General features: G+C 37.0%; 1 protein-coding gene across 3 annotated transcripts in view; it reads left to right on the forward strand.

Moving 5' to 3' along the window:
- Window positions 1–23,915, forward strand: part of LOC150082590 (katanin p80 WD40 repeat-containing subunit B1-like) — a 300,395-nt gene that overhangs the window by 88,569 nt on the left and 187,911 nt on the right. For 2 of the 3 annotated variants that reach the window (XM_090377538.1, XM_090377539.1), the window contains exons 1-2: window positions 13,012–13,134; window positions 18,745–18,875. In XM_090377538.1, coding sequence (XP_090233664.1) covers window positions 13,020–13,134; window positions 18,745–18,875 — 246 coding nt within the window. In that variant the 5' untranslated portion in view covers window positions 13,012–13,019. Of the gene's footprint in view, window positions 1–13,011; window positions 13,135–18,744; window positions 18,876–23,915 lie in introns of those variants that run through there. The other variant, XM_090377540.1, reaches the window with a different exon arrangement.

Raw genomic sequence — 23,915 nt, forward strand, 5'->3', positions numbered from 1 at the left:
CACCGCGAACATCGATGAACCATGGTCGTCCAACAGTTCGCCGGCGGTTCGTGGGTTCCCCCTCCTCGGACCACTTTCGGTAAGTACTAACCACGGCTGACCGCGAGCATCCCACCCGCCGTGCCGTTTCGGATATGATCTGACCCAGTCGTCTGGTCATTACAATTTGGCCTTTGTCAAACTCGCTTAAGTCTACTGCCTTTCCCATCTGAAGAACAAGAGTAACACTGATTAACGGAGCTCAGTATCAGGTGTTTTTTTATACCGTGTCCCAACCCGCGCACGCGCCGTAGTTCACCTGCAGTACCGAAGTAGCACAAATAATTTTTTGGCTCATCGGTGTATGTAGGGATACTGTATGTGTGAAATCCAGTTAAAAATTAGAGAGATGCCTAAATGCTGCAGCAAAACAAAGCCATCGACAATATTTCTCGAAAATATTGGAAATTACACGTAAGTAGTAAATTAGTGATGTTAACTGCTTTTGTAAAAGCCAAATTTTTGAACTGCAGTAAAGCACAAGGTGTGATCAAGAAATTCGGGAATTGACTTTGTATCTTTGGTGGCCACTTATTTCTATATGTTTGGTGACCATCTAGAAATAGCAATGCATGAATCTCCGGTTGTTCTGTAGTCGGTGTGAATTACTGCTGATTTAATTGTAGTTATGAGTTTCATCACATTATAAAATAGGTGATTTTACTGTAAGATATGATACAGCAAATTTGTTTCAAAATAGCAAAAATGCAACAGAAACATTACAAAACGGAGAGGTAGCATGCGTTGTTTGAAGACTTCTCAATGGTTTGCAAAAATTTAAAGAGTGGCGCTTGTCCATTCAATTTTAACACAAGATTTAAGAATGCGACACGTTTCAGCCAATTTGTGTTTTCCATCCTCCCTAATAATAACAGAGAGCGCCTTGTCCTTGCGCGTCAGGATCTTTGTCGACGTGCTGCCTCTTACTATATGTCCCTTCCATTATTTACTATTGATTGACGAATGTCTATGACCCGTAAATAAATACCCAGCCGTCTCAGTGAAAGACTTCTCCAAAGCCCAGAAAAGCAAGACGGTCTCGATCAAATGTGAAGGTCATGCTTATTGTATTTTATTTATTATTATTATTATTTATTATTATTATTTTTTTTTTTTTTTGACTCACGCGGAATTGTTCATTATGAATTTGTCCGCCTAGGTCAAACTTGGGAACCAGGAATACTACAAAACAGTGCTAGGCCATTGTACTATTCTCTTTGGAGAAAAAAAAAAAAAAAAAAAAAACGGAAAAGTGGGCTTCAGGAGATTGCCACTTGTATCTTGCGAAACAGTCTATTACTGTGGACTCCATCTGCCATACTCATCGGATTTAGCTCACTGTGATATTTTTTTTATTTTCCAAACTAAAAACACTACTTTAAAGACTTTAAAGGACACAGATTTGCAGGAACTTTTGCAGTTACAAAAGAAGTCCGTCAGGAATGCTTTCAGAAGTTGCAGAGGCGTTCCATGTGTATGTTATGGAAACTACTTCGAAGGAGATGCATCTGAAGAGCCGGTAAGTTTCATCTTTTCCCAAGTATTCAGTGCCCGAACGTTTTGATCACATCTCACAACTTTCTGAAAACACCCTGGCCATTACTGAATACTTAATCTTCCACAATGTACGTGTAATGTGTACTATTAATATTTCTTAATCCGATGATTGTGAATTCGTGAATCATAACTATAAGCAAGGCACTGTATTAGCTTTGTAGTTGGGATAGGAGTAAATAATCTTAAATTCCCCGTAGATTTGCAGTTTTGTTAGATTTTATATGTACAGTATTAGTAACGACTTTCAAAAGTAAATAAATTTAGACTGTGCTTCTCACAGATTTATTTTAATTTTTTTTTTTTTTTTTTCCTATTTGTGTCGGTGTGTTATCCTTAGAAAGCATTTTCTGGCGTAGTCTCTGTTAATGTGGTAGTGTGTGTTTAATAGAAATGAAGCGCGAATTCATTAACAAGATCGTGCTTGCGCAACCTAATAGAAATCCTTTCTACATAAATTGATTTAATGGAATGTACAGCGATGAATACCAATTACATGAGGGAATATCTGAGATTGAAAGTAGCATTTTGAAGCGGTGAATTTAGGCCCTCGTGGGTAGCACGTTGGTAGGATCGCCGTTCTCTCCAAACAGGGTGGAAAAGACCTGAGTTCGAATCCTATCGATGACAGTAGGAATCTTTATGGGTATTTTTCACAACGCGGCTGAGTTAGTCGGTGCGAGGGCAGCATGGTTTTTCTCCCGAAAACTCGGGTTTTTTGTTCAGCAAACTGAAAATCGACCTCAGAACACATGCAATTTACAGACAATATACACAGATCAATATGGCCTTAGTCGCTGATGCTCCTAAAACCCAACAACAACAATATTCAATTTGGTGTTAGTTAATTTTTGTTTTTTTTTACAATTTAGTTTTTCGTTAAGGAGTGTAAACGAGTTCTGTGAAGCGAAATCCTTCAAGGCCCCACAAAGTAGAATTAGTGGAGCCTTGACGGATCGAAAAACACTTCTATGAAGGGTACCTTAAGTCTTTCAAGGTGTGGCTAGAAAGTTGTTTCAGAAATTACTTTATAAGTAAGTTAAAACTGAACTTGTTATTGTCTCCTTCAACGCGTACACTACCTATCGTTATCTCGGAATTCGCCTCAAACTTGTACACCGAACGATGAGCCTTTCAATCCTTTAAAACTCAGTCCTGTCACATCTCAAAAAAAAAAGTCTCCTGCTCTTATGTTTATCTACGATGACGCTCAGGTTTCTAGACAAGATAATATATTCCTATCTCTAATAGGGATTACCTTGACTTCTAATCTCTCATGGTATAAGCACAGAACAAATATTGCTTACTCTGCATCTAACGAATTGGGTTTTCTCATTCGCTCTCGGCGTTATTCTTCTTCTAAACAACTACCCACTCTATGCAAATCCCAAATCGGTCCTGCCATGGAACATTGTTCCCACATCTGAGTGTTGCCCTCAAAATCTCTCTGAGGCTTATAGATTCCATTTAAAAGAGGGCGGTCAGATTAATTAATGACTTGTCTCATAGACAGTTTCTGCTACATATATTTACTATAGATGCTTAAATTAGCATCTGTAATTCCTCCGCTCTCTTCCAAACCACCGCAAACATGTGCGACAACCGATCCGCATCCATTTACTGTCGAACTAAGTAGATGGTTAGCAGAGTGCTTAAAAATTGAAGTTCAGAAGTGACACCGAGCCTAAGAAAAGAATATGTAATCGTAAAATACTGACTGACATAAACCGGCTAGACTTGAGATGGCTAATTCATTGATCAGACCTACTTCACTGAATCTGGGAAGCTGCATTATCTGAATTTTCACGGAGATATCCATAAGCTTATGATAACAAAAACTGTTGGTTGGCATGGTGGAAGGCACACCGAACCTACACTATGGATCAGTGTAAATCAGGCTTGTTGTGCGACGAGTCACGCTATGCGTTTTTCCGGTCTTATCGAAGTGCTTCGGTTTGGAGGATGCCTTACGAACGCTTGCTACCTGAGTGTATTCTTGGGAGGTGTCATTGTGTGTGTGTGTATGTGTGGGTGGGTAGGTAGTTTAGGCCCATCTGTCTCATCATTGGGACCACAAATACTGCACCTTGCATGGACAGTTCCGGACAATTCTGTATTTCCAGAATTATGAAAATTTTATGAATGTTGACTTCAGAAAGTAAGGATTGCGGATGCGTGGTTTGAAGAGACTAGCGTTGGAACATTGCACCTGGGATGAATTTGAATGCAGAATTGGGGGAAGGCCGAGACGATCCTATTCGTTAGTGGGGCTCGCGAATGTTTTAAACGAGTAGAGCACAGTACCACCAGATATTAGTAGTCTTCCACGATACGATACATCGAAGCAGTTATTATGGTTTGAAGGTGGGCAAATATCTCTGCATAAAGTTATTCTCTTCTGCTGTTACCGGAAGATTTTCTGGAACTCGTTTATAGTTATACGCTTCTGGACTTATTCCAAAGATCCAAAATATGTCCATTTCAGCCAAAGTATTGGCACTAAGGAATAGAACGAAGTTCGATGGGGCAGTTTCTGACAAAATTAATTCTTTAGATGGAACATCGACTCTTTTTTCCTATTTCTATGATTTGGCGTCATCTGACTTTCTGTTCCCAAATATCAAAATCTCCCTAAAAGAAACGGAGTTTGGAGAAAATCCAAACTCTTCCAAAGTACGTCTAGGGTATCAGTAATGGAGTGGCAAAAGATCGGCAACCTGCGGCTCTTTAACTTTTAGCCTACATATACTACAGAGGACGTATTTCCGCGAGCAAATATTTTCGAACGTGAACTATATTAAAAATAAATCAAGAAACCGTCTGAAAACAATGCGAATCTCTCAGCATGTTTAAAGATGAAAATTACGGCATACTCGCATGATGTTGAGAGACTCGCTCAAGTAGGTGGTAGATGACTTTCATCAACCGGTGAAATACCACCACTTTGCTTATTGGAGGCTTGAAGTGGTGAAACCCATGTTAGTCTCTAGAGCAAAGTTTCCGGCATCACCTTCCCCCCATACTTCTCCTTCAACCCATGCACGGTACTAAGTACTATAGGTTTTGATACCTTTCGTGTTTGGGGTTTTCATTAAAAAAAAAAAAAAAGAAGAAGTTCAGTAGCAAAAGTCATATTAATTCGTACCTAATTGGATATTTGTTACGCTTTTTCCGTATCAATAAATAATATTTCAAAAAATATGTTTTTTAGCAGAACACCTTCCCGCATATTCCATTTGACAAAAAAAAATTCCCCCTCCCCTTATCCCAGCTTGAGCTGAGGTGCGGCTTTTCGGATTTTTTTTTTTTTTTAATTAAATCAAAAATTGCTCTTCACTCAAAAAAAGATTGCCAACCCCTGCCCTAAGGGAATTAATTTGAAAGATTCCAAAACAAACAACAGCAATTTTTGTTTTAAGTTGCTTATAAATTCATTTCTGAAACTTTCTAGCCCCACCTAACATATGTCCTTTAAATTTGGTTTTAATCGGCACCGAGAACAGGAGTTATTGGGTGGGCAGACAACATGATCTCATGTGCTCACGCTTTCATTTTTTACAAAGGCTGTAAAAGTATAAAATTTTATGAAGCGTAGGCTAATAATGAAATCACATTACACGAACCCATGCAGACTGTGCCATAAATTTCATATGGTCGTTCTTTTTGAATATTACTCCTAAAAAGTCCAGGACATACGTAATGCTGACTTAACCACACAACGGACTCTTTTTAATACGGTTAAGTAATACACGTAATTCACAAATAATAGCTCATAAAAACTCACTTAGCTCTCGTATTTAATGTTTACCCCAGCATGGTAACACAAGTGAGAAACCAATTTGCCTTTTATTTTGTTTTAATGGAAAAACTTTTGCTTGTGTAGGTATATTTGCGCTTCTAAAGGTCGACCAGGAAAAGTCTCATTCTTCTTATAACACCATTTCCCCATTAAACTTCAATTTATATGTTTTGTCTGGTCGAAGATTCCGCGAATTTTTCCTTGGAGACTGAAGCAAGTGTATTGTATGCTTTCAAAGGTGAATGCAGTTAGCTAGTGCATTAGAGAGTTTCCGGTAGTGGTTTTCTATTATCTGACGCTTTCCTATTTTAGGTCGACTTGCTTTCATCTATAAACCAAGTTCTTGAAACACTTAGTGCTGTTTATTTTGTTATATTAACCGGTGAAGTCCGTCATACTCTGCTTCAAACAGCTAGTTGGCTTTTAATTGCTACCTGCTCTTTTGTAAGTACGTGTCATTGGATTCTCTTGTTGATTCTGAGAGGTGCGTGTTTCCCATATATTTGCATTTAAAAAGAGTTTCTTTTATGCTGCGAAATTTACTTTAGCGTAATTTGATATATGCGATCATTTTCTCCGTTGTCTTACACTGCAGTGAAATCCTTTATTACCTTTTTTTCATACTATCGAGACAATTCACCAAATGATTTTATCCAACTCGGAACAGAAATTTGTTTGTTTTTTGTTTTGGAAACCAAATTGGAAATGTATTTGAAAGTTGGTTATATTTGTTTAGATTAACATACATTTAAATTCAGACAATGAGGCATCAATATATTATGCAATATATTTATTATGTAAATTAGGCGCGTTCTGAAGGTAAGTTTATTTGTTTTTGGCGATAGAAAAGTCCCGGAGTATAAACAGATTATTTATTTATTTATTTATTTATTTATTTATTTAATGGGAAAATGATAAATTCATAATTTTTTTCTTAGCTTTGCATACTAGGCTGTCTCCAAAATAATGTGTTTGAATAACGCAGTTGAACGTTTTAGGCGCTTTAGCGTATATGCCTAATGCGCCTATTTGTCTGGCTGTCCATCCGTCCGCATGTAACAACTCGACTTTCATTGAACGGACGGATTTCCATGAAATTTTATATTTGCCTTTTAAAAAATATTTACTGGTATAAAGGATTTCAAAATTAGGAGCTATAAATTCAAATTACGGGAAAAAGGGAGGAGGACTGGACGGAGGAAGTTTTTATTTAGCCATCGAGTTGTTAATATTCGATTAAGTTGCCTCCATGGGTTTTTTAAGTATACTTTTTTTTTGTATATTGCCGAACGTTTTGTCGATTTATGTGGGTGATGGCTAATTTGTGTGTTCAAGGCCCTAATTGTTTAATGATAAGACCTTAAAATGATCAAAATAAATCGAAAGGAGCTTAGGATGTAAGATATTGCTCCCGGCTTGATAAATTGTTTCAGGGGACGAATCATGAAGTATGTAACAAGGACCAGCCACGACCCGGTCCTTGTGGCAGGTAATTGAGGTGTTCGGAAATGTAGAAAGCAATGTGTATCCTGCCATGTATTTTTTCTTCTTGCACAGAAACGAGATCTTCCAAGAAGATAGATAGTGCGCCTTGTATCGAGCCCGCACTGTGTAAGAGTGGTTCGAGGAACACAGGAAACATATCATCCATCTTGATTGGCCTCTAAATTCGCCTGACCTCAATCGAATTGAAAATCTGTGGGATGTTTTGGAGCGGGAAGTGAGACATAGGGACAACCGTCTCTGTTCCGACACTGTGGAAAGCCTTGCAGGTAGCGTGGCTGGAGATTCCTACTGACGTCTTCACAGACCTAGTGCAATCAGTGTCTGGACGAATAGTAGTTTTATCCCTGCGAACGGTGGTTCAACACAGTATTAGGTAGGTGGTCGTAATTCAATGATCACTGAGTGCATAGTCTAAGTCGCTGATACACGCTCAAACAAAGAGTTCAAAGTTGCGATTAACATTTTCGTACCAGTTAGAGTGCGCCTATCCTGAAGCAATTAAATGATCTTTTCAGTCGGTCAAGAACTTAACAGTATACTTAATAAATATTCGATTTATTGTTATAGAGGGGTGGGCAAAATAATGAAAACATCTGTGGTAAGAGGTACAGGTATGCACTAATACGGTGTTGGGCCACAATTTGCTTTTAAAACATCTTGTAGTCTACGTGGAACACATTCAAATAAATCTTGAACTGTGTTTAAGAGGAACATTGAACCATTTTTTTTTATGTAGGAATGCAGGAACATTTCAAGCTCCTTGAGTGTTGAAGGTGGAAGAAATCTGCTTTTCACTGTCCTCTAAATATGCCCACAGTGACTCAACGTTTAAATCTGGTGCAGGCAATGGGAGATACTTAGCCTCAGTTTCATACTCCTACAATCAAGATTGGACTCATCTTGCTGTAGGTATTGGAACATCTTCTTTCAGTCACATGGCTCCCTGAGGAGCTGTTGTGGCCACCAACAAATTCCTCCAACTGCGTCGATCGTGTGCTATACGAGCAGCATCGCAAAGTGTCATGCCCAGAAGTTCACTGATCCCATCCTTCCACCTAGTTGCAGGTCTTCCTCTGCTCCTCTTCCCCTCGGTTTTTCCTTCCATCATATTCTTCAACAAACTTATGACCAAAAAACTTGAGTTTTCTTTTGTTGATGCTATGAAGAAGAATTTTAGGCCTGCCAATTTTATTCAATACCCACTCATTTGTTCTTCGATCTAAGTAAGAAATACGCAGTATTTTCCTGTAATACCACATTTCAAATGCTTCAATTTTCTTCCTGTCAACTCTTTTCATATTCCATCCTTCACATCCATAAGTGGCAACTGGAAAAATTAACGAATCAATGATTCTCAGCTTCGTCTTTAGGGGCAAATCATGATCTCTCCATGATCAGATCAGCGACCAGCGTTTTATTAATTGCCTGTCGTCTCTTTACATTGTTTGAGCAGTCACTATTTTTATTTATTCTTAACCCTAAGTAAGTAATCAAATTCATCAACTTCTTCGATATATTGCCCATTAACCTTCACTTTACTGGAATCAAGATAATCACCATAATTTTAGTTTTACACACATTCAGAAACAATCCTTTTTCTTACTTGCTTCACATACTCTCCTCAGAGTTTCTTTAAGATGATCCTTAGAATTACAAATTAGCACAGTATCATCTGCATAACGAATGTTGTTTATCTTCAGTCCTTCAATTTTGATGCCAGTCTCTAAATCTTCCAAAGCTTCATGCATGATATCTTCGGCATAAAGATTAAAAAGGTGAGGTGACAAAATACAGCCCTGCCTGACACCGTTACCTGTTGTGAAAAAGTCCGTGTTTCCCATGTTCGTTCTCACAGTTCCTTCCTGTTCCTGGTACAATAGCTTAATCAGCTGAATTATGTGGATTGGGAAACCCATAATAGTCATCGTTTCTCATGTTGAACACAATCAAATGCTTTTGCATAATCTATAAAATACAAAACGACTGGAACATTGAATTCTTTGCATTTTTCAGTAATCAGTCGTAGGCTTAAGATCTGATCTCTGCTTCTTTCAGAAGGTGTAGAGGTTGAAATATGGCATCGTTTGTGGGAAACAATGTTTTCACCATAGGATGAACTTTGTCACTCAGAATATACTGTTTTCTATAGCAGTATGTTAGAGGCAACAAGAAGAAGCAACTCTTGATCTGATTATCAGCAGCAATTCTTTATTGCATTAAGAATCTTCAGGTAAAAGACCCACTGGATGGCAGTGATCAGTGTACTGATGCGTGATTTACTCAAGAGTAAAGGGAAGAGCTTTTGTTTTCATAAGGGTGACTACAGTGGTCTCCGACAGTTTTAAATTTCATACAGTGGGACCATCTGACGTTATTAACAGCATATTCTAAATGGGAAGCATTCAGGAGAGTAATCGTAGAGCTACTAGGCTTTTCACACCAACCAAGAAATACCGTTCCAGTCTTAGACCTAAATGAATGTGAGATGATCTAATGATACATGTTGCAGAGAAGAAAATTGCATGAGATGCATATAAATTATCAAGTGATACAGAAGCCTATGTTAGATATAAAGTAGTCTGTGATCAGGTCACAAAGGAGGTTAGGCAAGTGAAGGAAGTTGACACGACGTTTCTTGCAAAGAAAAGCAGCAGAGATTTCTTTATTTATACTAATAGTAGAAGGAAGCGGTTCAATTTCATTGATCCACTTGATGTCGATTGTTCAACTGTTAATTATCCTGCTCGGGTTGCTGAAAAACTGAATGGGCATTTTTCATCTACATTCATAGATGAGGAATTCCTTAGAGAAGGAAATCAAACTCTGAGGAGCTAAATTACTTTGTGATAACTGAAATTGTTGAGGATGGACATAAAAAAGGTACCTGGGGCAGGTGGAATCTATTCAATTTTATTAAGGGAGGCAGCAAAGGAGGTAAACAAACACTTAGCCATAATCATGAGAACACCCTTGGATTCAAGACGGGTCCCGATTGAATGATGACGGTATATTAGGCTTAATGATGAGCAGTGATGAAGGTATATCAGGCTTAATGTCTAAGTTTGCAGATGATACAAACGTCGGCAGTGTGGTGAACGACAGCGAACAGGGTAAGCTACTGCAACAAAATCTATAAAAATTGTACAGATATCCTGAGGAATGTCAGTTGAACTTTTAAGAATGACAAATGCAAGGTACTGCATATGAGTAGCAGTAATCTCAGATTAACATACCAACTTTGCGGTACTATGCTCAAGGTGGAAAATTAAAAAGACGTGGGGTAATTATGCAGTAAGATATGAGGCGCCTCCGTAGCCAGGTGGGTAGGAGCAGCAGTGCGTAGCACATGCTTCTTGATCAGACGGGGGTTCGAGCCCGTGATCTACCAAATACGGAGAATGCGGAAAGGTCAGGTAATTACCACCGCATATCCCCGGAGCAATATGGCCTTAGTTGCTAATGCTACTAAAAACCAAATAACAACATCAGTAAGATACGAAGTTCTCTGAGCAGTGCAGATTGGCTGCCAGGACAGCTCATGGGATTATGCCAGTGATATATACAGGAACTTTGCTAGCAGGTATATGGTAGTAATTATCTCATTGTACAAGGCATTGGTTATGCTGCACCTTGAGTACCGTATACAGGTCTGGAGGCCTCATTTTAGGAAGGACGTGGCCAAAAAAGGCTTCGGTTCTGTCTTCAAATTTCTGCGTCTGGAGACTAAGCACCTGCTAGGTGATCTGATTCAGGTGTTTAAGGCTTTGAATGGATTGATCAAGTTCAGGGCTGATGGTATTCTTCCTCTTGCTCAGACTACAAACGTGAGGGGACAGAAATTCAAATTGAGGAAAGGTGTGCGGAAGTTTGCCTTCAGCCAGCGAGTGGTTGATTATTTGAACAAACTTCCTTCCGTTGTGTGAAAGTGCGTAGTGTGAATAAATTCAAGGAAGAACTAGAAAAATTATTGGAGGTGAAGTGTTTTTTTTTTTTTTTGCTGATGCTTATAAAATTTCTTTCTGACATCATTTGCTACTACTAATACTAATATGAAGATAATCAGTGACAGTAATTCTCCAGTTCGGTATGATGATATGACTTAAAGAATACCAAAATATTGCTGCCCAAACCATTGTAGATCCTCCTAAATGTTTGATGTTTATTACAAGGCAATCCGGATGTTTAAAAAAGTATGGTTGATGATTTGCCTGAAAATGTTTCTAATCATAAAGTGTCCATTTTTGTTCTCCTTGCGCCATTGCATACTCTTTCTAGTATTATCATCAGTAACGAGTGGCTTGGTAATAGGGGCTCTGCCATAAATTTCAGCCTTAAGAAATTCTTGCCGAACTATTTTGCTAGAATCTGCATTGTTGATTCTCCCATTGAATTCTGCAGTTCTTCTTGAGGCAGTAGTTTTATGTTTCCGGGCTATAGACCTTTTTCAGTGTCCGGGGGGTCACTTTCAGTCAACATCAATTTTTTTCCACAATTCGTCCTATCAGATTTTGTTTTTCCCATACTTGAATGCTGACATCACTTTCGATACATTAAACAAATCAGCAGTTTTAGTCACCGATGTGACTAAAACTGCATTCTAAACGTGCACTAGCAATTTTACCTCTTTGGAAAACAGGTCGGTAATTTTATTCATGTATATTTTTATGCTGCCCCTAAATAAACAATCTTTTATCGTCTTTCCTTCACAGTACTACTGCAAAAAATAAAAAATAAATAAATCATTGCCCGTTCATAAAATAAGACAGTACAAAAACTACTGCCAGGTTTTTCCATTATTTTGTCCACTCCTATATTAAATATCAACATATTGGTTGCGATATATCGCTAGTACATGGTTTTCGTTTTTCATAGGATCCCTATATCGATTTTTTAAATTATTTTTTATGATCCCTACTTCCAACCAGTGTCAGTTGATAACTTTAGCATTGAAGGATTAGATCTCTGCTGTTTAATCCTGCCCCTGAGATTTCTACAAGGATAACCAATATGTCGATATTTGACATATATTAATACATCTAACATTTATGTATTATACTGTTTAAGTTCTTGACCGACACGCAAGGTCACTTATTGCTTCAGAGTATGTGCAAGACAGAGTAGTAATTCTCTGTGGTGCAAGACGTGACACTCTTACTGAAGGAATAGTCCATTTCATGAAAAGGAAAGGCGTACCTAATGAAGTGGCCACTCAATGAAGATTAAGAGGTGGTTCCCTACAAAACTTGAAGCTCTAACTATCGTCATTAACTTTCCTTTAAAGCATGTTTCGGGTTACCTTAATTATACTTTCATTAATTTTATAACACATCCATTTAAATGCCACAAAAATAATTAAATAAAAGTAATTGAAAAATACCGTATTGTTAATTGAAGACATGGGAAAAAATTAAAATGCTCCGGAATTGTACTGTAATGGGAACGGTAACGCCGGATTCCAATATTAATTAATTTCTCTAATTGCCATCTAGTAGGTAGTGTATCAAGATACAGCAATTAAGCGTATAATAGTGTGTGTGTGTGTGTTTGTTTTTTTTTTCCCCTTCAGATAGCGAGTCTTTAATTTTCCTTAAATTTAACGTTGAATTCACTGTTCTTTGCATGAAGCCACGAGATGTTTTTTGAGGAAGTGCACAAGCACCCAAACGTGTCATATCCTTTCCTCATGTTTACCATAATGGAGCTCTTTATTTGCTAAATGAAATCGCGTTGTAAAACGGTAAGCGGAATTCGTCCTTGCCATCTCTTTAAAAGTGTACAATTTCCTCTTATGTCCTTCCGTATTTGCTTTTTGTATTATTGCTGTGCTTTCGTGGATAGTCGTTAGAGGGCACGCCACGCTAAGTTTCCTAGGTAACGGTTTCTGGGTGTTTTAGTGTCGTTGTGAGAAAGCATGGGTAGCAGAGCGCATTGTGCCTTCTAGGCAGTTTAGCCTTGACATCACAGGGAGAGAGAGAAGAGAGACTGTTGAAACATGTGACCATGTACATTAGTTAGACTGCCTCTTTGTGAAGGTGGCGCCGACTTTTTTTTTTTTTTTTTTTTCACGTGGTACATTATATGGATAAAAGTTAATCTGTTTAGTTTGTAAATAGCGTTCTTTATGACGGAAAGGATGAGATATGTGTCGCCCTCGTCCGTGTTTTTCAGTGTCCAGCGCTCCCTACAGCAGAACGTGGAACTGGATATCAAAGAGTCACCGTACTCAGTACGATGGGGTAATGTACCATCTGTTAATTCTTCCCTTGTCCCTTCATTTATCCGACAATAAAATTGACCCCCGTTGTGAACTTTGTTTATCATTAGTTGTAAGAAAGCTGTTTTCCATTTCTTAAACTTTTAAATGAGTTAATACTTTTGTTTTATCGGGCGGCGATTTAAGCTTGCGCATGAGTCGCAGATCATTAACCCTAAGCGACATTACTTTTACGGCGTTATGAACAACCGTGGAGGTTTCATTATATTTTTTTATTATTATTTTTTTAATGCTCAGAGGTTTTATGAAAAGTTGTGTGTACGATCCAGAAGAACCGAATAAAACAGTTCGTTTAAGTTCAAAAGTGCTTGTGAATAATCCCGGCCAATTTCATCAATTCTTTAGGTGTACAAGTAATATCATTTATCACGAAGTTGAAACACAATCTGATGTCATGTTGTAAATTTGCAGATAATTAGGAGCTATTTTAGATCAAGTAGCTTCAAGTTTGGACTGTGCATGATACACGATCTTTATTCATTGAAACTAAAATGTCGGCATAAGATCTTATTTGGACCAGCGGGGGAACTTTAGTTACTGTGAAAATAACTTTCAACTTATTTGGTAACTGAATATTGCCCGTGAACTTCTAACATGGTTTCCTCACGTTATGGGGTAACCAAACCCTGAGCGATGCTGATCTTTGTTGCTGTGCTATGAATAATGTGTGGTGTTTGAATTTCAAGGGACTTGGTGCAGGTGGCAATATGTAGCCGGCTAATGCAAGCCGAAATAAAAATTAGTAACATTTATACCATAGGATCAGAGAATTTCACAAGATGGAGCTATTGTTTCGTGCCAACGAAAGTAGTAATGTAGTGATGATAATCGATATAATTTAATGATGCTATTTCATAGCGTCTTTTTAGTAAAATTGTTATTTTAATAAAATTAAGACTACATAAATTTCTTTTAGATAGTTACAAAAATAGACAATTAGTAATTGTATTCAAATTTGTAACCGTTTCTATTTTTGTTCCCCAACAGCTCGGTCTGAGGATGGGTATCGGTAAGATACCTGAAACTTTACCTTAATGCATAGTAGTTTCGGCGAATAGCTTAATAAACTATATTATTAATTTCACTTGGTATAAGGGTAGTACATATAGTAATAATCTCAAGACAATTAGAAAATTTTACAGCGAGTAAAATTGTCTGTTTTCGCCTACAGCGGAAGGCGTTGCTTTACAACAATCTGAAAACTCCATTTACTTATTTATATGGTTTTCTTAAATGAGATGGACTATTTATTGTATCTGTGATAAATCGTATCTGTAAGTACATTGAAGGTTTTTTTTTTAACTAGAATACCCGTGGCGAATATCTAGTTAAAAAATTATCAAATTGCAATTTGATAATTTTTTACATGTATGATTATATCGGCCTTTTAAAATAATTACAATTATTGCACAAAAATTAACTGGACCTAGAAATTGCTGCATAAAGTTTTCCATCAGAAAAACAGGCAACTTTGTTGAAAACAATAATTAGACAAACTAGTCAAGCAAGCAAACAATAATTAGTCAAACTAGACAACTTTGAAAGTCTGACCTGAGATTTGTTGATTGTGATGATAAAATCTAAGAAATTGTCTTCTCTTCAAAGTAAATGGCAAGTTAGTTTCACTGGGAGCTAAATCAATTCATGGGATTTGAAAATCGGACAAAGTTTTTTGGATTTTTTTTTTTCTCAATTTTACTACTAAATAAAAGTTATTGCAAAAGGAATCAGCTCAAAAGCCTGTTTAGTCTTTGAGTTATTCAAGTTCAAAGTGCCTTCTGGATGGAGGAACATAAACAAATTATTATATAGATAAAAAATACAATTTTCAAGCAACCATTATTTTCTTAATTGCAAGCACTTTTTTAGAAAGAAAGTGTATGAATAAATTTTGATTTAGTAACTGCTAAAATTAATAAGGTATTGTACATTATTTATGTTATTATTCACAATGAACTTAAAGAATTCAAAGGGTTTTTATAAATAAAAATCATTAGATAGTAAAAGCAGCATTGATTTTTATTAACAACTTTACACTGTAGCATGGCATTGCATCTCCAAGAATTGAAAAACAAAGGAGAGAGAGAAGGGGGGTGTGCAAGCAAGGGTGATGAAGATATTTGATAATAGTGTTGTAACACTCATTTTCCAGATTCATAATACCATATCAGTAAAACTGATAATTGGAATTTGGAGGGGGGGGGGACTTTTTACCTCAAAGGATTTTGCATACAAAACTTTTATTAAAAGAAAAGCAGTGAAAGTGTTGTCTATTTAAATGGTATACTCATCTGAGGGGCATTCGAAAAGTTGTTTCCTGAGTATGAAGGATTTATTTAAGGAGTCTGGTAACATGTTACTTTTCAGCATACTCTCCTTGCTGCAATGTGTTAATTCCAGCTACGAAGAAAGTTTTCTCTTGGGTTTTTTCTCACTGCTGCAGTGACATCACTGTCAGTGAGGAAACAGATGCCAGCCTGGTATTTTTTCAAATTAGGAAATAGATGAAAGTCTGATGATTCTAGGTCTGGTGAAAATGGGAGATGGTCCAAGATTTCAAAGCTACACTCATGCATTGTAGCCATGGCAATGACAGCCTTGTGAGCAGGCACGTTGTCCTGTTGGAACAAGACTCCTTTGCTGAGTTTCCCTCAGTGTTTGTCTTTGATGTTTTCATGCAAATGGCTCACAAGGTGATATGCCCTGTGATTGTCTGGCCTTTTTGGTGTAACCTACTAGTAAACTCCATCAGCATCCAAAAAAACCAATGCCATTACTTTGCCAGCAGAAGGAATGGACGGTTTTCTTTGCAGAAGAGAAGAGCTATATTTCTATTGTTTGCACTGCTCTGTTGTCTGGCTGAAAGTGATGGACTCACCTCTCATCCATGGTCACAAACTTTGCAAGAAAATTTGGATCTGCTTGAAAATGATTCAAATGTATGCTTAACTTCAACTCTTGTGCATTTTTAATATGCTGTCAACAACTTTGGGAGCTATCATGCTGAGACATTTTTCATAACAAGAAACTCTATTATTATGTGGTTCAGATGAGATGCCCAAGACACTGGCAATGTAGCAAACTGTCACTCATTGATCACTCATTACCGAATCATGCACATTGAGAAAAACTTCTGGAGCTACAGGTCTTCCACACTATGGGTCATCTTCCAGGCTGCTCTCCCTACCTTATTTAAATTTAGCTGCATATTTCTTAACCATGCACTAGGAAGGGGTATCATTCCCTGATGTTGTAACCTTATCCTCACAAATTGCCTTTAGTGTTAGCAACTTTTTCCCCCCCCCCAAATATTGGATGACTGCCCAGCAATTAACTTTGTCCATATTTTCTCATTCACACAACTTTGTTGACTTCAGGACCTGTAATTAAAAAAAAGACATTGAAGCTGCATGAAACTGCATGACTAAGCTATGGGGGGGGTCAGATGGTATAAGAATCAAGCAATAACATATAAGTTATAAGGCATATGAAATTATAAAAAAAAAATAAAATGAGAAAAGTGAAAAAATAATAGATTATAAATAAATAATAAAAAAATGAAATAAAACTACAGTTCTGTGTAGTGTAGCATTATGTTTCTACATTGTTGTGAAATGAACCATTTAAAGAATTTTGAAAATGTTAAAAGTCTCATTGATCTATAATTGATCAGTTTCATCCTAGCATTTTATTCTTGGGCGCCTCCGTAGTCATGTGGGCAGGAGCAGCAGTGCATAACACACACACTTCTTGATTAGACTGGGGTTCGAGCCTGTGACCACCAAGTACGGAGGATGTGGAAAGGCCAAGGAATGACCACCGCATATTCCCAGAGCAATATGGCCTTAATTGTTAATGCTCCTAAAAACCAAATAACAACAACTTTATTCTTAGGTTTTTCTTTTCATATAATTTTTTTTTATTTAAAAAATATATATATGTTTTTTGAAGAATCGTGCCCCCTCCTCCCAACAACCTTCATTTTTTTTTTGTGTTGGCAAGGTTATATCCCCTCTCTATCCTAATCAGCTTTCTGTGTTTTTTTTTTTACCTTTCTGTTACCTTACTGCATTTTCTCCTTCCCCCTCTACTTTCTGCATTGTTGTTAATTTCCCATTTTTTTGTATATATGACTCTGCTTCTTTATACAGCAGGGGTTTCAGATTTTCATCCTGCATGTGGCCCAAATGATGGAAACTCTTTCAGGTTCATAATGTTAAAATAAAAAAGACGTGCGAAATTTTATGAAATTTCAATAAAAATTCTTAAATTACATTAATCTTCATATGCACCAGTGTTGTTTTTCCACTTGTCACTCATTTGGAGAGGTGTGAGTTTGATTTACGATGACAACATCTGAAGGAATTTTTCAAGTCCTCTTCGGTCAAATTTAGTTAACCAATTGCAGGCAGAGTGATGGAGTAGAGTTTTCCTATGAACTATTCTGGGTTTTTGCCCATGAACATGTACTTATACGGACATGATGCAGAGTGGTGCAGTATATATAGAGTAAGTCACTGATGCACCTAAAACCCGATGACAGACATGCTTGCTATTTAGTATTACTGGTTTTATTTCTGTCCTACACATTTTGGATATTAATTTTAGCAGTACTCTTTTGTCTCAACTTGTCACCCTTCTCTCCCTTTCCCCTTTCTCCACTTTAGGTTCTAAATCATCTTCCCAGTTAATTAAAGACTCTTTTGTTATTTAAATTCAAACAATATTTAAACCAAAATGCTTTTGTGAATCTATTAATTTAAACATAAACCTTATTTCTGTTGCTTCTCTTGTAGGCTATATTTTAAAATTTAGTTTTATGAAAGAATGAATATATTTTTGAATATTTTTATAGTATTTGCCACATATTGCAAAGAAGCCAGTCTTTCGCTGCACTGGCAAAAACAAAACAAAAGAAAAGGGGGGAAAAAAAAGAAAAAAAAAAAAAGATAGATAGATAAGAAGACAAATTATATTCTTCCCTCCTCATATAGGTCACTATCCAGTTGACCTTTGAATTTATTCAAACTGTCAGCCTCAACTATGTGTGAGGGAATTTTTTCTAACAATCAATGACTCGTTAGCTGAAAGAAAATTTCCCACAATTTAATCTAACCTCAACCCCTGTAATTTGAATTTATGCTCCTGAGTTCTGGAATTCTCTATAACAGTGGAAATTCCACCTTCATTCAATTTACTAACCCCTCTAAGAGGCTTATAAACCTCAATCAGGTCACCTCTGAGGTGCCTGGTTGCCAAGCTCTGTAGCCCATATAATTGGAGTCTTTCCTCATATGGTCGCCCTTTTGCTGATCTCGCTGTTCAAGTTGCCCTTTTTTTTTTTTTTTTTTTTTTTTTTTCAGATGAGGTCTCTATACTTGAATATAGTATTCTAAATGTGGTCTTATATTGGATCACTGACCTTTTACATTTGGTTCTTTCATTCATTTTTGCATTTTAATCTTTGCTGCTAAAGAAACCTTTGCACTAGATACTCACTTATTTTTTCATTCCTTTATGTGTATTATATACTTATTTAATTTTGATTTTTTTTCCCTTTTCCTCTTTCCAGAGGAATTTGTTGCCCATGGTGCCAGTGTTACATGTCTGGCCCTGGGCAGAAAGTCTGGCAGGGTGATAGTTACTGGTGGAGAGGACAAGAAGGTCAACCTATGGGCAGTAGGAAAACCCAACTGTATAATGGTGAGTAGTGTTGTTTGTGAACTATTTTTTGAAGCAAGAAAAAATATTGAATTAAAAAAATATTGGATTGAGAGTTATTAGATATTACACACTGCTGTTTATGTTGTTAATGCCATTTATAAACTCATCATTGAGGTAAAAAAAATACAGCACCCACTGCATAATAGAATCACTTTTTAAAATTCTTTTTGATTGTATTAAACAGGGATTCTATTAACTGAAAATCATGGAAGTGCCTTGTTTAATGCAACTATGTAATTTGCACAAAGCTAGTGCAAATTGCATATAGTTCCATATCTTTCAAAACATATGTCTGTAATAATATAACGAATAAAGTTTTATCATATCATATTTTAAGAAAGTCAGAGTTCTATGGGAAAAGAACTGTGCCATGCAACTTGTGAAAAATTACCTGAGCTTCAGTATGAAAATGGCACACTGAAAACAGCAGTTGGAAATGTTGGTGCAGAGATATTACAATTCCCCCCCCCCATCCTACACACTCTTAACGTGACACCATGTGATTTCTTATTTCTGAGGTTGAAGGACTACTGTATAGACAAAGAAGTTCAGGGTATCACAGTCACAATGCTAAATTGTATATTGTATGGCTTGTAGAATACATTTAATGATTAGGTATGACAACAGCAAAAATGCATGCAGGACAAGCATTTTGAGAAGCAAAAAGCAGCTGCTGGCCTTGAAAATAACAATTGTATGGTATCTTCAGTCTTCAGATTAAAGGATCAGCTGTCTTTACGTTCTAAAAAGCAGAGGTCTGCATTAGAATTCTGCATGGTGTGATTAATTTTTTTTAAAATTAAAACTCACTGTAGACTTGTCAGAGAGCAAATGCAAATTTAAAAACCCCACCCTTCAACTTACTTTGATTTGAGGAGAGCACATCACTCACAGCAATGCTCACTACATGAAATGTGAAGTGTATGCATAAATAGTTTGATTCGAGATGATGCATCAATGTCATGAAGCCAGAGAGCATTACTGATTGGAGGAAAGTGTGTGGCAGTAAAGCGAAATTACTATCTATAGCTGTTCATGACACGTGAATCAACAGATGCATGTAATTAGGTTTAACTTAATCATGAATTTTTATTAATTGTTGATAATTAACAGAATTTTCTCCAACCAATTCAAAGAAACCATTTTCAACAACAGGTATTAGGAGTTTCAGCGGCGTTGATGGAATAGATGAAGCACAAATCGCTTTTAATCGTGCACAGAGGCAGACTGGCCATAAGACTTATTGGGGAAACCCCAGTGGGCTGGAGGCCAATGTGATTTTCAATATTACACTCTGACCTCTGATACATTTTGTTTTCTCCTGTAAGAATTTTTGACCCGGTCTGCCTCTGATCGTGCAGGGTCAATTTGATGTTGTATGACAAATTTGGGGTTAAGTTTTGCTGGAGTTTGCCTAATGCTAACTCCAGCCAGTCTTAACCCCAATACTATAATAATGATGCATTAGGCATCATTATTATGGCATCTTATATTGTGAAATCCTTCACAAGTTGTCTTTTTCTGTTAAGTTGAGTACCATCACCCACCCAGTTGGCTGTTTTGAAGTCATTAGGCTTCTCATCAGTGGGCAGATAAGTGCCAAGAGGTATAAGAGATGACCCAATTGTCACAAATTTTAGAGTAGAAAGCTACAAACTATAAAAAATTCAGGCTCTAACATTGTTTAGTGCATTTGCACCATTACTACATAGTTGAATTCTAAGACAAACTGAAGTTTGTACATTATGCATCATTAGTATGATTCCTCATATTATGAAATGCTTTGCAGTGCATGCCTTTTGGCATCTCTCAGATTATATAAAGGCATCACATCTGCATCATGAGCTCTTACACTTCTGGGTGACCTACCCATGTGCTGATAATTTTTAATTTTGATAACTTTTTCTTTTTTTTTGTTTTGTACAATACAATTTCACTAATTTGGATTAGAAGTGGAAGTGTGCATTAGTGAAAATTCCAAATGATCAAATATAATTTTATGTAAATAATTTAAAGTTGTAATTCATAAAAGCAAGCATATTTCCTTAATCATGACTCAAAAAAAAGTTGTGATTAAGGAAAAACTGCTATTACTCCATGATTATTGCCTTTGTTAACAACTCTAATATACTGGAGAAGGATGTTATGTGGTGGTTTTCCATGAAATTTAGTTTTTATAATGACCACTCTTATACCACGTGAATATTCAGATAGTTTATTTAGCTAATAATTAAATCCCTATACATTAAGGTAACATTTTGGGAACCTTGCCAGAACCCATCCTGAGACCATACATACATAATCATCTGCAGACCATACATACATAATCATCTGCAGACCATACATACACACACACACAAACAGGAGGCTGTTGCCAGCCTTCTGTTTATGTATGATCTGAGGATGGGTTCTGACAAGGTTCCTGAAACATTACCTTAATATATAGGGGTTTAGTTATTAGCTAAATAAACTATTTGAATATTCATGTGGTATAAGAGTGGTCATTATAGAAAACTAGATTTGTTAAGAGCATCATGTTCTGGTACCTTGCCAGTCCCTTTGTCACATGCACCTCTGCTCTCCTGAATGCTTCACAATTGCACACCTTTTGGCATCTCTCATATTGTATAAGTATGTCACAACTGGGTCATCAGCTCTTACACTTCTGGGATACCTACTCTCCCACTGATGAGAAGAGCTTTGAAATGGTGTTTTCTTGGGTGGTGGTACTCAACTGAGAATAAGTAACACCAGACTTCATTAATGGGGAAGTGTTACTTATTTTAAGTATAAGAGGAAGGAAACTCGTTATGACAGGGTCAGGTCCAAGTGCAGGAATTAATGTTAGGGATCACTAACCTTAATAATAAGGCTTGGTCTTATTCTCGGCTTACATACTGTTATTCATAGTTCCGTCTTAGTTGCTAATAACCTTTTAACGTGTATTGCATCACCTGAACAGATGAATTTGTTATTCAATGAGCTTCAGCTGTTGGGTGGACTCTATTAGCAAACTTAGGCTGAAGCTATTCAGCTTCGGAATAAGTTTGCTCATAGAGTAATTCAGCTTCGGCATACGTTTACTAACAGTGATATTTTTCTCGCAGTCTAACATAAGCCCAAATGCCTTACTCTTACCCAGTCTTCAGTGGAAACAGAATGATTCCATGATCGAAAACCAAATGCATAAAGTGTAGGAATTTCGTTTCATTCCAGCCGCTGCGTCAAAATATCCCCCTGTATAATCCTTTTAGATTAGTGATATGTTCATTTTGCCTTCATTTGATGGCTTTTATTTTCCAAGAGTTGTGTTTATTGGTAACATGTTTCCTACTAATTCATTCCATTTCATTTGTTTTCTAAGACCGTTGGTTGTGTCCTTGATTCTTGGCTTTCGTGTGATTAGATTCTTGGTTATATCCCATGTTTTTTTTTTTTTTTTAAAAAGAGATTAGTTTGGCCAGTATAGTAATGCTGCTGTGTGCACACTTTCGTTCGGTTTCTAAACCAAATGTGTATCTAAAGATGGTTGGACCGAACCCTGTTGGGATCTGTTGTCATTAATAATGACAACGGATTCAATAATGACTCATTATGTACTTCAGGATCTACTACATAATGACAACGGACTTCTCCATATGACATTTTCTCCATTTAAATAACATTTAGAATTTTATGTTGAGATAAACGCTAGATATGAATTACATATTTTTTTTTGTTTTTGGTTAGACCATTACGCGGTTAATCACACATAATTACTTCCTTAAAAAGATCAAAAATTGGTTCTGTATTTCAACTGACTAAAATTTACTAGGTAACTAATTAGTTGAAATTTTAACTATCCAGAATAATCACGATTAGAGATAAGGTAATTGTTAAGCGCAAAACCATTATGCGACCTGAATAGCGACACGTTTGTCTTGGCTGTATCGCATTTCTCATATCTGGTTGACTTCAGACCGTTAAAGTATTGGTTCGGTGTTTAACTTGCTTCTATTATTATTATTTATTTTTTATAAGTTGTTCTGGAACATTACCAAGGTAGCGTCTGTGTGCTAGGTATGTGAATTTGGTGGATTCTAAGGCAGTTTATCAGTTTACGGGATGAAAAGCTCCGCCATTTTGCCTCCACATTAAGTGGGCTCCTTGGAACGGATTCAGGGAAGTTATTGAGTGATCAGTGTGAAAGAATAGTGCTGTTATTCTTCCACGGAAGCCTTTTCTAGGTATAGATAAGATTACTTGTCTAAATGAGATAGGCAACGATCCATCTGTTAATCAGCCTTTTGCAATCCGTTCTACAGCATCACCATGCATCAAAATTTTGTCTCTTAATCGCATCTACGTATTCCAGTATCAAGTTCCATACATAGGAGAACCCTGAAGTGCACACTTCCATCCCGGTCGTGTTTCGGGGAATGGCGTTTGTAATGCGATGATGCGTTGGCCACAAGGCGCATTTTCTGTGGCAGTAACTGTACGTTCAGCAATGTTTCTGCTCTGATAAACCCATACGACCGAGAACCATAATCCTTTTGTTACGGTGACCATTTGATTCCTTTGTTGCGTACAGGGTTCATTGACCTTAGCCACTTTCCTGGAACCTTTGTAACTGTACTTGCCACTTGGTTTTATCCAGGTGCTCCGCCTACTAGCTTCCGATCATGCGTTGTATGAGACATAACTGTTGGAAGAAGCGTTTCGGTCGTAGAACTACAGTTTTGGCTAATGACTCCCATCGATTTGTCCGTTGCTAAGTTACTTGTTAACCGTACTGCTGAATAATAGTGGTGTTTCACAGTAGTGCCATTGCCCTTGACGTTTTCTGTGGCTACTTCGAAAAATCTACTCTGCTCAAAGTGGTTATCAATGCAAGAATTTGCTTACATATTTTCCTCCGATGTTGAGTAGCGATACAGAATATTTTCCCTGGAGATCTGCCTCAGTAGCAGCCGAGACTGTGCGACCAGTTGTTACGTGACATGCGTTTTAAATTTCAAACATCTAACCCTCCTGGCA

This window comes from Mastigoproctus giganteus, chromosome 7 (assembly GCF_048544385.1).
Source record: "Mastigoproctus giganteus isolate SK-2022 chromosome 7, ASM4854438v1, whole genome shotgun sequence".
In the NCBI taxonomy this organism is placed as follows: Eukaryota; Metazoa; Arthropoda; class Arachnida; order Uropygi; family Thelyphonidae; genus Mastigoproctus; species Mastigoproctus giganteus.